Below are 16,418 nucleotides of genomic sequence, written 5' to 3'. Positions count from 1 at the left end.
GGAACTCACTCCCCCAAAAAATACTCTTAGAGGAAATTTTCTAATAAAAAACAGGTAGTTTCTTAGTTGAACGGACCAATGGACATGCATTTCTTTCCTTTCTTTCTTGAGCTAAACAAACTAACAAAGTCAATATACAGAACAAAATATTGAATAATTCCTACTACTACTTTCCATTTACAGTAGATGAGAAAATCCTGAAATCACAACAAATAAGCTCACAGGCTCTTACATTTCTCCTTTTTCTCTTCTCATGTTGCTTGAGGAACGAGTGCCACAGCCACACCATTCACCAGCACTTAGAAATGTCTCTCATTTCTCCTCAAACTCGACATCAATAATGTCAGGTCCAGAGGTTGAAGAGGTATTATTACTTCCACCTGAGAAGAAGTCACCTTTCGGTTGCCACACAATATTTCCACAGCTTGCACAGCGAACTACTTGGTTCTTGTAGCCCATGAAACGTCTTTTGCAAGCTGGACAAGCTCCCTGTTTAAACATTGAAGGAAAGAAATACCATGCACATTATAATTCTTTACTTCATAATTTCAATTATTAATGTGAGTGACAATGTAATGGTGATATCAATAGGAAGGATACAAGATCAAATTGAACATAAATACAGATGTCCACTTGTATGAACCTTTCAAAATATCTGATTTTGGATAAATTGCACAATTTCCGGCCTGAATGAAGACTATCTTATGGGCCCTAACCGCAAATTTCCTCCTGCTCATGTGGTCCAAGCGATCTCTTTGAATAGACCATTCAAAAGTAGGAATTAAAAAAAAAAAAAAAACAATCAAAATCTGGGGCATATCTATTATATGTGGCAATATATGTCTAGTCTAGTGGGGGCAGCAACAACTCTAGGAAGAGGATGCTTCTTGTCTTTTGGCCTTGCCCCCAGTAGCATGAGAGGGTGCACGTTGAAACTAAATAATATTTCAGACTTAACAAAAATTATGTTTGCACTCTTGTGTATTATGATGTCTGTCACCAATAGATATAGTCTGATGTCCTGATGTCCTCAAATTCAGCAGAGTATAGATCTTTTGAACTCAGAGAGGTTGGAAGACCCAAATCACATCTATCCTCAGCAGGCTTCAAGTTCGTATCCCCCGGCTCCGAGTGAACATCAACCTCACCTGATAAATACAACCAGCATTGCCAGTCGCAGTAGAATATGGACTACTGTTGTGAGTCTCTTCTGCACGCCAATGAGACTCTTCTTGCCATGTTTGTCAAACCTAGTAATCACCCATACCCAACTCTCTTCCTCTCCTTCTCTAATCTCAGTCAAATCATTCTTCCTTACCGTTCTTTTTTCTTTTCAGACTTGGTTTTTTAGTCCTCAGAAACTTCTCAATGCCTTTTTCTCTATTCCTGGATCGAAAGCCCTTGTCATTTTGCAAATCGTTGTTGACATCTTGAGTATTAGACAACTTTCCTTTTGCTCGAGGCGAAATCTCCAAGCCATACTCCTTATCTGCTAAAGTTGATGGAAGGAATGCACCATCCAGCTTACCATCACCATCAAGCCCTTGTACATACACTCCTTCACCCGTAAACTTTGATCCACCGGCGATCCTACCTTGGTATGTCTCCCCGTTCTTAACTTCCTCTCTTCCTCCTCTGAGATCTCCTGCTACCTCTCATCTACCTTCTTCTATCCCGTCTGAGGATGACACAATACGTATGGATACTGTGTTTGAGTTGGCCCAGTTACTCGGGCTTATCGAAGGCCAAAGCAACATGTAACTAATAGAGCATTCACATGATTTAATAGCCCCTTTTGATCTGAACTCTTGAACCGCTGGCAGACCATCCGGTTCACTTAAACTAATTTCAAACCTTCTCTTTAAAAGGTGGACCCCACTCACTCGCCGACTCAGCCCCTGCCAATTCTACTTCCCCATGCGAGCCTCCATTTTCATAAATATCATTCATTTCTCATCGTGCATTCGACTCTGGAATTCGAAGCATCTCCCCCAAAGTCTTCGAAGCTTCTTTCCCAGTCTCCACATCTACACCCACCTGTGCAGCCACTTGAAACCCCACCAACCACGTCATCATCTTCAACCTTCATCTTTCCAAATCAGAGCAATGATTCCACTTCCAAAGCCACCCACACCCTGCTCCAGAGGCCTCCGACATGCAGCATGAAAGACCTCGGAATCGCCTCTGGCTTGACTCCAGCAACCCTCATACGTAAAGCTCTCAGATCACTACTGTTGAACTCAAGCAGAGTGTAGGTTTTCAAGACTGCTATTCAGTCTTGATCACTAAGAGATTTTAGGTTCAATGAGAAGAGAGAGTGAAGAAGATGTAGAAGAAAGAGTGATGGAAGAGCAATAGACACAGATTTTGAGGAGAAGAACAGAATGTCAATATTCTGCCGCCGCCACTTTAAGTTAATATATATAGGTTATGCTAGTTACATGAAAGGACATATCTGCCCTTGGTGTTTACATCATAACAGCTAACAAATAACAACCAATATAAAACTGAAACTAGAAATAACAAAACAACAAAATAACCACAGCTGTGACTAGATACATTCTACCCTACGGACAGAGTGGTACCACAGCTGTGGGGCCCACATCAATGTTCTCTACACTCCCCCTCAAGTTGGGAGTATATGTTCATCATTCCCAACTTGGATAGATCCGCCTCTAGCTTCTTTCTTGATACGGCTTTAGTAAGAATGTCGGCTAGTTGCATACTGGATGTGATGTAAGGGAGGCATACTTCTTGAGATGAGACCCTCTCTCGCACAAAATGGCGGTCAACTTCAATGTGTTTGGTTCTGTCATGCTGTACTGGATTATGTGCTATATTTATGGCGGCATGATTATCATAGTACAGCATCAGGGGCTTCTCATACTCAATACCCAACTCCTCAAGTAGAGATCTTAGCCATAGGATTTCAGCCACTTCATTGGCCATGGACCTGTATTCTGCTTCAGCACTTGACCGGGAGACCACACTTTGTTTCTTACTTCTCCAGGAGACAAGGTTTCCTCCCACAAGGGCACAATATCCCGAGGTAGACCTTCTGTCATCAACACTCCCAACCCAATCTGCATCAGTATAAACCTCCACCTTCATGTGATTGTTGTTCTTGAAAAGTATACCCCTACCTGGGCATCTCTTCAAGTAGGCTAAGATTCTTTCTGCCGCAAGAAGATGTGTGGTTCTAGGAGAATGCATGTACTGGCTGACAACACTAACAGCATAAGTAATATCTGGCCGAGTGAGGCAGAGATATAGGAGCTTTCCTACCAGTTGCTGGAACATAACTTTGTCTTCAAGAAGCTCCCCACTCTCGGCACTAATCCTGTGATTCTGTTCAATTGGTGTATCTGTAGGCTTGACACCTAACTTTCCAGTTTCTGCCAACAGGTCTAGGACATATTTCCTCTGAGATATAAAGATCCCCTGTTTGGATCTAGCAACCTCAATACCCAAAAAATACCGGAGTACACCAAGGTCCTTCACCTCAAATTCTTGGTGAAGAAGCTGTTTAAGAGACTCAATCTCATGGCTATCATTCCCTGTGACCACAATATCATCAACATATACTGCCAACAGTGTCAAAGAAGACTCCACCCTCTTGATGAATAGGGTATGATCTGACTGGGCCTGTACATATCCAAACTTCACAAGTGCTAGTCTGAATCTATCGAACCAAGCCCTAGATGACTGTTTCAAACCATACAAAGCCTTGTTGAGCCGGCAGACCTTCTTACCTACTTCTGCATCATAGAAGCCAGGAGGCAAACGCATGTAAACTTCTTCCTGCAAATCTCCAATCAAAAAGGCATTTTTCACGTCCATTTGGTATAAAGGCCAAGTGTGACTTACTACAAGGGACAAGAGAACTCGAATAGTAGTCATCTTGGCTACCGGTGCAAATGTCTCCAAGTAATCTATGCCATAAGTCTATGTAAACCCTCTTGCAACTAACCGAGCTTTATACCTCTCAATAGATCCATCTGCATTATGCTTCACCGTAAATACCCATCTGCATCCAACTGGTTTCTTTCCTTTTGGCAAATCAACTACCTCCCAGGTGTTGTTTTTCAATAGGGCATCCATCTCAACTTGCATTGCATCTTTCCATTCAGGGACGGATAGGTAGGAGATAGGCGATCATAGGATAAAAAATGGGAAATACAATGGGCTGTGGATGTGGTACAATGTCGTTTCCCTTTACGGACTGCAATTGGAAGGTCAAGATCATCTATAGGGGAAGTCTCTATGGGCTCTGGGACTGAAGTATCTGGACCTGGAGCTGCAGATGAGATTGGAGCTGGTCTGGACTGCTGATGATCAGGATCAACCTGCTTGCACCGCCTGTGATAAACCCTCAACTCCTGATCCCTCTGACCACACTCACCATTGCAGCTTTCCCTCAACTCCTGATCCCTCTGACCACCCTCACCATTGCAGTTCTCATCACCCAATGGAATAGGTAAAGGAACTGCCCCACTCTCACTGCTCTCCCCGTGAAGACAAGAACTCAAACCCCCACTCTCACTACTCTCCCCCTGAGGGGCAACCCGAGGATAATAGGGTGTCCCCTCAAAGAAAGTGACATCCATGGAGACAAACTTCCTCCCGGAGACAGGATCATAACAGCAATAACCCTTTTGAGTTTGTGCATAACCAAGGAATATGCATTTGGAGGCTTTGGGTTCGAACTTGGAGGGATGGGGTCCGAGAAGCTGAACAAAGCATGTGCAACCGAATGTCTTAAGGGGAATAGAAAACAAGTCCTCACGTGGGTGTAGAAGTGAAAAAGGAGATCGCATATCAAGGACCCTGGAAGGGACCCGATTAATAAGGTATACCGCCGTGAGGATAGCGTCCCCCCAGAAGCGAATAGGGACATTGGAAGTAAACATGAGGCTTCTAGCCACTTCCAAAATGTGCCTATTCTTCCTCTCGGCAACTCCATTCTGCTGAGGTGTATGAGGGCAAGAGCTCTGGTGGATAACCCCATGATGAAGAAGATAAGATGTCAATGATTTAGCAAAGTATTCCTTTGCGTTATCAGATCGGAGAACTTTGATCTTGGCATCAAACTGGGTTATGATCATTTGGTGAAAATTTTGAGTCAGGGAAGGTACCTCATCTCGTGAACGCATGAGATAAACCCAAGAAAAGCGGGTATGGTCATCAACAAATAACAAAAAATATATGTACCCACCCATGGAAGGGATATGATAAGGCCCCCAAACGTCAGTATGCACAATATCAAAAGAATTATCACTCCTTTTATTATTCAATAAATAAGGCTTTCTACAATGCTTAGCAAACTCACAACTTTCACACTGTAGCCGAGACAACTCAATAGACTCAAATAAAGTAGGAAACAGACTCTGTAAAGATCGAAAAGACAAATGACCTAATCGGTTATGCCAAAGCATAACCGGACTCACACTCTTAGAAACAAAAGACAACTTCTCTACTGACTCTCCCTGATGAAACCGCTCCCCGAGAAGATAGATCCCATTCTTCTCACAGCCAGTCCCAATCACCTTCTGCGTCTCCAAGTCCTGAAAAACACATCGGTCAGGGAAGAAGGTTACTGAGCAGTTCATATGCTTGGTAATACTGCTGACTGAAAGAAGGTTAGTATCAAGCTTAGGCACATGCAAAACAGATGATAGGGAGATAGTATCTGAAAGCTTGATGTCACCCTTCCCAGAAATAGGAACCAGGGAGCCATCAGCAATAGATACCTTATCCCTACCAGAAGACAAATGGTAAGTAGTAAACAGTGAAGGCAAGCTAGTCATGTGATCAGATGCACCTGAGTCTATTACCCAACAAGGTTCAGTAGTACCTGGAGCTGAGGCATGATAGGCTGAAGCTCAAGTACCTGAATGGGCGAAGGCAGATGTGACAGGGGCTGATGGAGACTGCGGTGGCTGAGCTGAATTTCCAACCTCCTTTTCTAGCTGTATTAGGGCAGCCCGAACTGCAGCTAAGGTCTCCAAAGATGTTCCTTTTGTGCCAGATGAGGATGCTGAATCAGTGTTCATGGCTACATGAGCAGTGCCCTTCTTGTTTCTTAACTTCGCAGGAACCAAGTGGGGATGCAGTTTCCAACATGTCTCTTTTGTATGTTTGGGTTTCTTACAATGTTCACATACTACATCCTTCTTGTCTTCCTTCCTCCTGTCCTTCTCTGAATCACCCCCTGATTTGGGTGTAGCCGCTACCAAGGCTGATATGAGTTGCATCATAACCTTCCTTCTAGTTTCTTCACTATGTACAAATGAGTAAGCCTGAGAGAGAGTCACATTGTCTCTAGTCAAAATCTGCTGCCTCACAATATCATATTCTGAGTTCAGTCCCGCCAGGAACTCAAACACTCTGTTTGTCTCGATGTGCTTTCTATGGGTCTGAGCATCTTTGGGACTCTCCCACTCAAGAGTCTCTAAGTGATCAATCTCATGCCATAGGGACTTCAAGGTAGAGAAGTAGACCGATACCGGTTTCTCTCCTTGTTTAAGGGTGTTCACTTCACATTTCAATTCATATGCTCTGGCAACATTAAGGGGTTGGGAGTAAGTTTCTTTCATAACATCCCATATCTCCTTAGTTGTTTTTGCCCACAAATAATTCCGACTAATATGAGGCTGCATAGAATTACACAACCATGTCATAACCAAGTAGTTTTCTTGCATCCACTTGGTATATGTCGGGTCTCCCTTGGAAGGTTCTTTCATATCTCCCAGGAGGCCTGATCTGTATTCTCAGTGTATGTGCACAAAACCGAAGTAATTCTGATCTGAAACCAACTAGCCAACACAGCAGTAGCTGTCCGTAGATCTCTAACCCCCTTAGAACTCTGAGAACAGCTTTAAAACAAAACTGATATGCTAGGGAAAGTTAGGGTTTTAATCAGTCCTGAAAGGAAGCAATTCAGTCGCACAGTCCAAACTATATAGATGAGCTTTCAGTAGGGTTTTAATCAGTCCTGAAAAGAAGCAATTCAGTCGCATAGTCCAAACTGTATAGATGAGCTTGCAGTAGGGTTAATAAGAAACCCTAGAATCTGATCGGATCTACCAATCAACTTAAGAGTAGCTCTAGGTAGATCACAGAGTTCAGTCAACCAGAAGCAATTCAGTCGCACAGTCCAAACTATATAGATGAGCTTTCAGTAGGGTTTTAATCAGTCCTGAACGGAAGCAATTCAGTCGCACAGTCCAAACTGTATAGATGAGCTTGCAGTAGGGTTAATAAGAAACCCTAGAATCTGATCGGATCTACCAATCAACTTAAGAGTAGCTCTAGGTAGATAACAGAGTTCAGTCAACCACTAGGACTTGCCGCAGATCACTTTCAAACCCTAGAGTAGAGAGAAACACAGTTCGGTCCAGGGTTTGATGTAAAACCCTAGGAAATCGAAGAGAGAAAGAGCTAGAATGGTTCGGCCTTCCCCTCCAGATAGGTCCAACCTATCTTCTCTGAAAGAACTTCTATTAAAAAGTAACAACTTACAAGGAAAAAATAGTTTGCTACCTTCTAGGGTTACCTGAACCCTAGTCTTCTCTGATCCTTCCTGACCACCAACACTCTGCAACCCTAGCAAGTTTCCAACAGCTGCTAGCACCTCTGGCGATCTCCAAGAATCAGTCTGCGAACTCCTCCTTTTCAGCTTTCAGTCCTAGGAGATTCTCATGTGGTCGACTGGTATTAGACTCACATGAAAAACCCTAACTTGGCTCTGATACCATGTAGGTTTTCAAGACTGCTATTCAGTCTTGATCACTAAGAGATTTTAGGTTCGATGAGAAGAGAAAGTGAAGAAGATGTAGAAGAAAGAGTGATGGAAGAGCAATAGAACACAGATTTTGAGGAGAAGAACAGAATGTCAATATTCTGCCGCCGCCACTTTAAGTTAATATATATAGGTTATGCTAGTTACATGAAAGGACATATCTGCCCTTGGTGTTTACATCACAACTGCTAACAAATAACAACCAATATAAAACTGAAACTAGAAATAACAGAACAACAAAATAACCACAGCTGTGACTAGATACATTCTACCCTACGGACAGAGTGGTACCACAGCTGTGGGGCCCACATCAATGTTCTCTACACAGAGCACCTCCCATCGCCATTGCAATCTGCTCAATTATGGATCTCGTCCAGAGATTGAAAGGCAGCCCCACCAGATTCAGGTGGAAGCAACCATCAGAAATCTCCAGAGAGTTGCATGACGGCAACCATTTTTCAATTGTCATCGTTCTATCTTGCGTCTCGATGATCTCACAGCCCACTGCCCTCTTCCCTGCATCCAAAATAGCCTTCCTCTCATTAAACGGTATGAGGGCTGTTGTACTCTTGACTCCCAACTTCTCTGTTACGTCTTCTAAGATTCTTGTCCAGTCTAAAACTTTATTTTTTGCAGTAACCACAAGCCTTTGCCCCCATTCTCTCTCCTCTCGGTTTAACCTGAATTTTGGTTCCGCTGTAGACACCGCAACCATCACAGAAGCCCTGCATTTGGACTTATCTTCGAGTCTTAAGTTCTCAAAATTCTTTCTTATTTCCTTCAGGTCCTCCTTTCCAAAATCTTCCACTGTTTTCTTTCCTTTTGTTAAGTTGTTCTCCTTCTTACTCCCCCAGCTTTTGCTTACCACTGCATGAAGTTGATTAGCAATTCTTGTCCACCCTTCCAGATCCTTACCTTCTGGTATAATGATCGTTTGCTTCTTTACATTCTTGAATCTTTCTTTAAGCGACACAAACCAACATTTTGCATTCCTCCTCCTTACTGCATTCTGAACGTGTCTTTCCAATCCAATCTCCAACTTACATTCACCGCACCATCCAGAAAGCTTTGGAACCAAAATGCCACCTCCCTTACTAACATAACTGTACCTTTCCTGCCTTCTTGAATTCTAACTACGAGCTCTTTATTCTGAAATAGCTCCATCAGAAATTCCTTCATTTCCACCTTGAGAAATCTCCACCAATTCCTGATCGGTGAAAATCTTCCACCCATGGCAAATTCAGCTTGCTTTTTTTACCTTGCTCTTATTCGTGGATTTGTTGAATGCCATGAGGTTCACCTCAGCATGGAAGCAAGGAAAGAAACCATGGTAGAAGAAAAGTTCCTTCATGCTACCATGCCTGCATCACAAGTTCAATTGTACATGGACAACCAAATATGACAAAATAATTGTACTAATCAAGTTGTACTAACCTCATATATAACCAAATAGGACAAAATAATTTTTTCTGCTGATCAAAAAAATAAAGGCTTTTGCACTTCTAGAACCCTCTCTCCTAGATGTAATGCCCAAATATACATAGACAACTAGATGTAGGTGCATATTTTCCATGCACACAAACAACTTTACAGGTAAAGAGTATTAAAGCATCAAATAAATATTCTCCAATTATCTACAGGTCACGAAAAGAAAAACAAGGGAGTTTCTTAGGTCTGCAGCAGGACCCTGAGAAGAAGAGAAACAAGATGGAACACTTTTAGGTTTGAACTGCAGAAACCATATGCAGCTTGGGATGATCCTATAAATAACCAGCATATCTTTTTTTTTATCAATATAAATAACCAGCATACCAGAAATTGGGTGGAACAAGATTGCCAGGTGACAGATCCCATATAGATATTGTCTCATGTTTGTACCAAAAATTGATATTACCTTTGGCCATCTGATCTAATGCATCATTTTAGAAGCCTTGTAAAATTTGTCAATAAAGCCACTTAATAATTTAATATCCATCTAGATGAATACGAAAAAAACCTGGAATCTACATCAATTTTGCCCTGGTTAACCTCTCTATTGACTGATTGAATGTGGGCTCTGATCAATAATCAGACTAGAGCTTCATACAACTGAGTGAACTTTGCAGTCTGCTATTAGAATACAAATTGTACAGGAAGGAATCAATATAAGTATTAAGTAACACAGCTGATAATCCACCTCTTGCATGGGTCATGGACCCCACACTTATACAAGTAATATCATCATTATCATCATGTAAGCCTTGTACCAACTAGATGGGATTGGCTACATGACTTCTCCAATCTGTTGTGTTCAGTGTCATATCCATTGTCAAATTAGGTGGGTGCTTAAATCATTTCTAACTACTTCCACTCAAGTCCTTTTTGGTCTGCCCCCTAACAAACCTTTTCTCAAAGGACCTTTACCATAATGTCAAATATACTTGAAGAAAACTGATCAATTAAATGCTTAGAATATTATCAAGTTAACTTATGGCTATTAAAGATATTTCCATTAATTAAAAGGTATAGGACAATGAAACTAATAGACAATTTAGTCTTTAGCTAACTGCACCATGTATTACATAGCATATTACCCTCAGAAGGTAACCTTCAAGACTAACTCTTGTTACACATAAAACTTAAATGAGTTGGGGAAAGAGTTAAAAACATAATTACAAAATTTACAACGACAAGAGCAGAAAAACTGAGCTACTAAAACCTATCCCATTCAATCAATCTTCTTGAATTCCCCAGTTCAAGTTTCAAAAGCTTTTGCCAGATTAAAGCTGAAAGTTTTTGGGGCAGTGCCAAAGAAGAAGAGGAAGAAGATGAAGAAAGCCTTTCAAATAGGTTTATGGGAGAATGTCTCTGTTTTAAGTGTGATTTTGAGTCTCGTCAGAATAGGTTTATGGGTTCAGGGTTGGTGTCTCTGTTGGTGGGTGGGAGTGAGCATTTACTTGCTTTTACGAGTTCTAGGGAAGGAGGTTTTTATGTGTTTCTCGGGTTTTTCAGTTTTGGTTGGCGTGGGGATTTCAAATTGTAATTGGTGATTTTAGGGTTGCTTTCTTAAGGCCCAAGGGGTAAGATGATTGTTTTTTCCTGGGTTGGGTGATGTCTTATCACCTGGTTGAATCCTCCTTTTTCTGTTTCTGTTTCTGTTTCTGTTTCATTAATAAATTTTCTTCTTTATTTATCTTCAAAAAAAATCCCCCGTCATCCATTAGACTGAAAAAAAATCAAGGTCAGAAACAGTAAATTTACCTCAATTACAAAGTTATTGGCAACAGTCCCAATGAGTAGGGGAGCAGCAAATGGCAGTACCCATGTTGCAAAGATCAAGACTCGAAAAAGCCATCCAGATAATGCAAACCAAAGGAAGAAGACCGTCTACAAAAGTAAAAGGCATAAAAATGAGCTATAAGAATTATATAAACTGAGATGGTACAAGGAAAAAGAGGGATCAAATAAACAGCATTTGATATAAATCGGTATCCTAATATGCATCCGGTCCTACACCAGTACACTAGGAATGCATGGTCATCCTAGTATCATACCTTGTGGTCATGGTTAGCTTAACATGCAGAAGCTCCAAAGTGATTGCAACAACCAAGGGAATTTCCTCAGTGAAGCATTAGGTCAAAAAAGGGGCATTATGCAATTTTTGCACAAAGTGATCACTCTCAAACTCAAACCACATTCCAACGCCTGTCATCCCAAGGTTTTACCATTGCACCAATCAATGGCCCCTTACGCATTAAGCACCTGGTACAAAATATATTTGCAAACTAAATACACAGAATTCTAGTTGCCTCTATTAAAAAAAAAAACTAAATATACGTAATAGGAATTTCAAACTCCAAGCACAGGGGCTACCTAGAATTTCTTGGAAGAATCAGCTAATGAGCTAATTAACAAAGATGTCAGACCATTAGAGTTTATGGCGCTATTCAAAACTATAAAAACCTTTTATCATGCAATAACAAGGCTTCTCAGCTTCTAGTCTTGATAATCAACTAGTGATCAACCCACATAACAAGCTGTAGCTTTTAGTAGACACTTAAGGGTCCATTTGATAACAGCTGAAGTGGCTGAATTGAATGACTTGTTGCTATGTCTTTTAGTGAATAAGTTACTCTGGAGGTTGCAAGCTCCTTATTTGCTGAATCTGAAATTGGGTTTATTAGTATACCCCCAAAATATTTTATTATTTAATTATTTTATCAACTAACAAACAAATCAATAAGTCATTCAGTTCAGCTAATTCAGTTGCTATCAAATGGCCCCTAAGCATCTAAAAGTATACTCTGTGCTGATCAATTAGGATCAGGAATAACTAGAGAATTATAACACCATGATATCAATGAAACAAACTTCATCAAATTGCAAATTCAGAGTCAATAATCATATAGATATAAAGAACAAAGGAGACACAATCAATATGTTAGAAATGTCTAACAAATTCATACACATAGGAAACCAATGATTTTAGGGCACCAGTGGTTGTCTTGTAGCAAAAGTTTTGAAACAGGCTCCAATCAAAGAGGAAAAAAAAAGTTTTGAAACAGGAACCCCAAAAAAAAATACTAAAAAGGAAACAAGGGGAAAGAAACCTTACACCCCCTCAACATTAAAAGATTTGCTATTGCCATGTTTTAAGTTTTTGCGATAACACGAGTCACTGACCAAAACACCATCTACTTCAAGCCCATTTTTTATTTATTAAAGCAAATAAAAGTGAAGACCATAGAAAATAACTGAGCTAAGGGACTGATATTTTCACCAATAACATTCCCATATTTACTATAGATAATTACTTAAGGCAGAAGAAAACACCCAACCAGAAAATAAGTTTAATTTGTAGGACATCAAGAACATCTATATACATTGCATTCAGGACCAATCGGCATGGGTGATTCAATGAAGGCAGAAACCTTGGCTTTGTTACAAGGCCTGAGACTAGCACAACAGCTTGGCCTTAGAGATTTGGAAGTGGAAGGTGATTCACAATTAGTTATCCATTGGGCAAAGCAGCTTAAGGCAGTACCTTGGAAATACAAACATGCTTTCAGGGAGAGATTGTTTTTATTGCAAAGCAATTGAATTCACAGTTCAGCTGGGTGAGGTCTGGAAATGGGATAGCAGATGCATTAGCCAAACAGGGAGTTGACAGAAACTCTTTTTTGCACAAAATTGTAATATGATACCAAAGAGTGCTGGTATTTTCAAAAATTGTATCATCTTTAATTTTCATCTTTAATGAAATCATTTGCTGATCAAAAAAAAAATCTATATACATTGTAAAAGAGTTATGGATACTCACAGCAAAACTTCTTCCAAGTGGAGTATCAAGAAAATCATTCAGCTGCCTCCTATACTGCAAGGACAAGACAAAAAAAGTTATAAATAACCATGCCAACATCCATGAAACATGAAAACCAACAACTAAACTTTCTATGACAAAGTTGAAATAATCCAACCCCAGGGGAAAAAAGCAAAATAAACAAGTGAGATTGCAGTAAAATATTTTACATGACCACAGCAACTTCTTAATTTCACCAAGGGAACCAGAGTCATTTTCTCAGGGCACTTCTTACAGTTAGAGTTTAAATGTTCAGTATGTCCAAAGAGAAACTAGCCTCCTAGGCAACTGGGCACTCCACAGTTTCCTAGAATCATCATCACACCTTGACAACTCTATGAAACTAGGTATCCATATCATCATCGATCAACAAGACTAAGAGAACTGGAATAATAGACACAACAGTCCAATATAAAAATAAATACCTACAAGGAAAATTGAAATCTTCAGACCCATATTCAAAAAGGATTCAGTGGCATAGCTGAAACATATCTTGCTGATGCCAGAGTAATACCTAAGAAAGAAACTTTCTTGCACATACCATCCCCACAATCTCATCCATAAGCAGACCTGCTACCCAACATCAAAGGTGCTCACCAAATTTAGATTGAATTTTATGCTGGTCCAAACATCATATGATGGTCCTAGTTACTCCTACCAAAAGGTACCACAGAGAACTTAAGTTCGTACAAAATAACCAAAAGAAACTGAAATTTCTTGCCCACCCATTCAAAACCATTCAACAATGGGAAAAATAAAATCAAGAATCTAACCCACTACATCCTCCAACCTCCATGGATATGCAAAGTACAACTTACCCATGTGATAACTTAGAACCATTCTGTTTGTTAATTGCCCTCTGTTCGTCGATAGCCAAGATTTTGAGTTGGAAATAACCAAGACGACCAAGGGTGAAAACAAACAAATATTCATCCAGATGCTTTGTCGAAGAAGAAAGACCACTTATCATTCCAACTGCTCTATTGCCAATTTATTTTTCCTCGTTCTCATTAGAGATGACTATGCTCTCCACACTAATTCTCAACTAGCACCTAATGAGTGTTCATCTAGTCTCTTTATAGTGCTGCAGAAGTTAAATCATTCGATAATTGCAACCAAGATTACGAAGATACAATTACCACGTGATATATGTACAAGAAAAATAAGTGGTAGGAGTAATATGAATAGAAATAATCACGGAGAACGGAAATTGTTTACGATTCAATTTAGATGTTCAAAATTCATACACACGAAAGCTTCGCCACGCCATCAAGTATCAACAAAGAGCAGAAATGACTGAAAGAAACTCAATTAAACAAAATTGCAAATAACTTAGCAAACTTATATATAGCCGCGACTATATTCTAAGAAAAATGATTTTAAGGTATTTAACCAAATATAACATCCAAAAATATTGAACCAAGTAAAAATTGGGCAAAAAGAAATAATTGAGGGAGAACAAACCCTGGGCCAATTCCTGGAGAAATCGAGGGTAAAGGAGCGCCACCGCCGTCCGATTTCAAGCTCACGGTCGATCTCGCGAGCCCGGTCGGTGGCAGATTGCATGACGGCGTTAAGTCGTCGAGAGACAGAGTATTGACGATCGAGACGCTCCGCCGTCTTCTTGGCATCGAAGAGGAACTGCTCGAATCCATCGTTAGCACTCCGCCAAGCATCTCTCCAGGCCTCACCGGAGGTTACTCGCTTCGCGAAGCCGTCGAAATCGCTGCGGCGGAAGGCCTGCACAGTGACCACTTGACGCGTTGAGAGAGCCCGTCGTCGGATAGAAAGGTGAGATTTCGAGGCAGACAATAGGGGATGCCATGGCAGGCTCGTCGCCATGATTACCACACACACACATGCACTGCGGTCTTGAGGTGAAGCTCAGCTCAGCTCAGCTCAGCTGGCGGAGAAGAGAACAGTTTAGGCCTAAGGGAGGGCACAAGACACTCGAAATTTTTCTAGCGTGAACGTGATGGGTGCATGAAGTTATCCTGCAGCGCGCTCTCTCTCGAAGTCTCTTTTTGCAAGTTAGGGATTTAATCTTCCTTTTTATTTTTTATTTTTTTTTATCTTTTGCGTGGAGAAAAATCTAGATTACAAATATATTGACGAATCGATCATATAAAAAGACAAAATAAATTGTGGAATTGATACAAAAAGCAAATAGTGATTTAATTATCGCCAATGTTGTGTTTGGACGGGTAATTGCCAGTAGAACGACAGATTCATCTAGATGACACCTCAGAAGCTTTTGTGACCATCAAAACAGAATCTTTCAGCGGCAGTTCCATGTGGTGTCCCTCACATGTTGGGAGTTATAGTTTACTGCCAACAATACACGTTCCAACCCCTACCAACATGAACTAATATCGCATATCTCACCATGAGTCTGTACCCACTATAAAAATAAGGCCGGCCATCTATGAGATGTGCTGTGTCAGGTCATGTTGGAATATATTTTGTTGACAGGTGACCCGGACTTGTATGGTAGTATCAAGTGTCCAACCACAAAAAGACAGGTTTCAGGTTCCGGTTCTGGCCTTTTCCCTTCTGACTTCTGAGGCTGGAATTTGGTCTGGCTCTAGGCCTTTGGCGAAGCGTCTGAGCGTCTCTTTGACAGTAGACACGAGTAATTGATGATGACCATGTTTGTGGTCTGTCATCTTGAGGTCTTGCCCAATACATAGTTGCATGTGTTAACCGTTAAATTCATGATAGTCATCAATAGACCTGTTCATGGGCCGGATAGTCTGATGGACGAGCCCGGCCTCCATAACTCTTTCCCATTTCCCTCTTTTCAGTAGCGTTTTATCTTCTCACTTTTCTTCTCATTCTCAATTTCTCTCTCTCAGAACGTACGTACCCAAGCGCACCGTTTTCAGCCTGCAAACTTAGACACCAACGACGGGCGCCACTAGAACTAGGTCCTCTCTCTCTCTCCAGCCGGCACTATTTTCATCTTCTATCTTCTCACTTTCTCAGTTTTCATTCTCACTCTCAGACTCCCAGGAACCGGCGAACTCAAGCACCATTCTCTCTCAAAAATGAACTCAGGCACCGGCATCACCAGTGAACTAGGTCATCTCTCTCTTCGGGCTCAGGCCCAGGATTTGGGCATTTTATGAGGGCCAGGCTTGGGCCTAAATCGTAGGCCCGTTGGTCGGGCAAGACTCAGGCTCAGGCCTGAAAATTTTCTATTAATGAAAAGAAAAAGCCCAGTCCGAGCCCGGCCCGGCCCATGAACAGATCTAGTCATGAAACTCATGACAAACAAAA

At 41.0% G+C, this 16,418-nt stretch overlaps 2 protein-coding genes across 2 annotated transcripts; both read right to left on the bottom strand.

Moving 5' to 3' along the window:
• Positions 1 to 58: 58 nt before the first annotated feature.
• LOC104606424 (replicase polyprotein 1ab protein) lies at positions 59 to 15,173 on the bottom strand. Its single transcript, XM_010271608.3, has 4 exons — positions 14,604 to 15,173; positions 13,101 to 13,154; positions 11,042 to 11,167; positions 59 to 489 (listed from the first exon to the last, which is right to left on the bottom strand). The coding sequence occupies exons 1-4, from the start codon at positions 14,979 to 14,981 to the stop codon at positions 313 to 315; spliced, it is 735 nt and encodes a 244-aa protein (XP_010269910.1). The 5' UTR covers positions 14,982 to 15,173; the 3' UTR covers positions 59 to 312.
• Positions 5,439 to 6,743, bottom strand: LOC148790746 (uncharacterized). Its single transcript, XM_088889583.1, has 2 exons — positions 5,891 to 6,743; positions 5,439 to 5,564 (listed from the first exon to the last, which is right to left on the bottom strand). Exons 1-2 carry the CDS (start codon positions 6,741 to 6,743, stop codon positions 5,527 to 5,529), a joined length of 891 nt encoding a protein of 296 aa, XP_088745709.1. The 3' UTR covers positions 5,439 to 5,526.
• Positions 15,174 to 16,418: the final 1,245 nt, after the last annotated feature.

The sequence above is a fragment of the Nelumbo nucifera genome, chromosome 6, assembly GCF_055504915.1.
Source record: "Nelumbo nucifera cultivar China Antique chromosome 6, China Antique-T2T, whole genome shotgun sequence".
NCBI lineage: Eukaryota > Viridiplantae > Streptophyta > Magnoliopsida > Proteales > Nelumbonaceae > Nelumbo > Nelumbo nucifera.
Note: the sequence above shows the minus strand (reverse complement) of the source record. Positions and strands in the feature narration are given on the sequence as shown.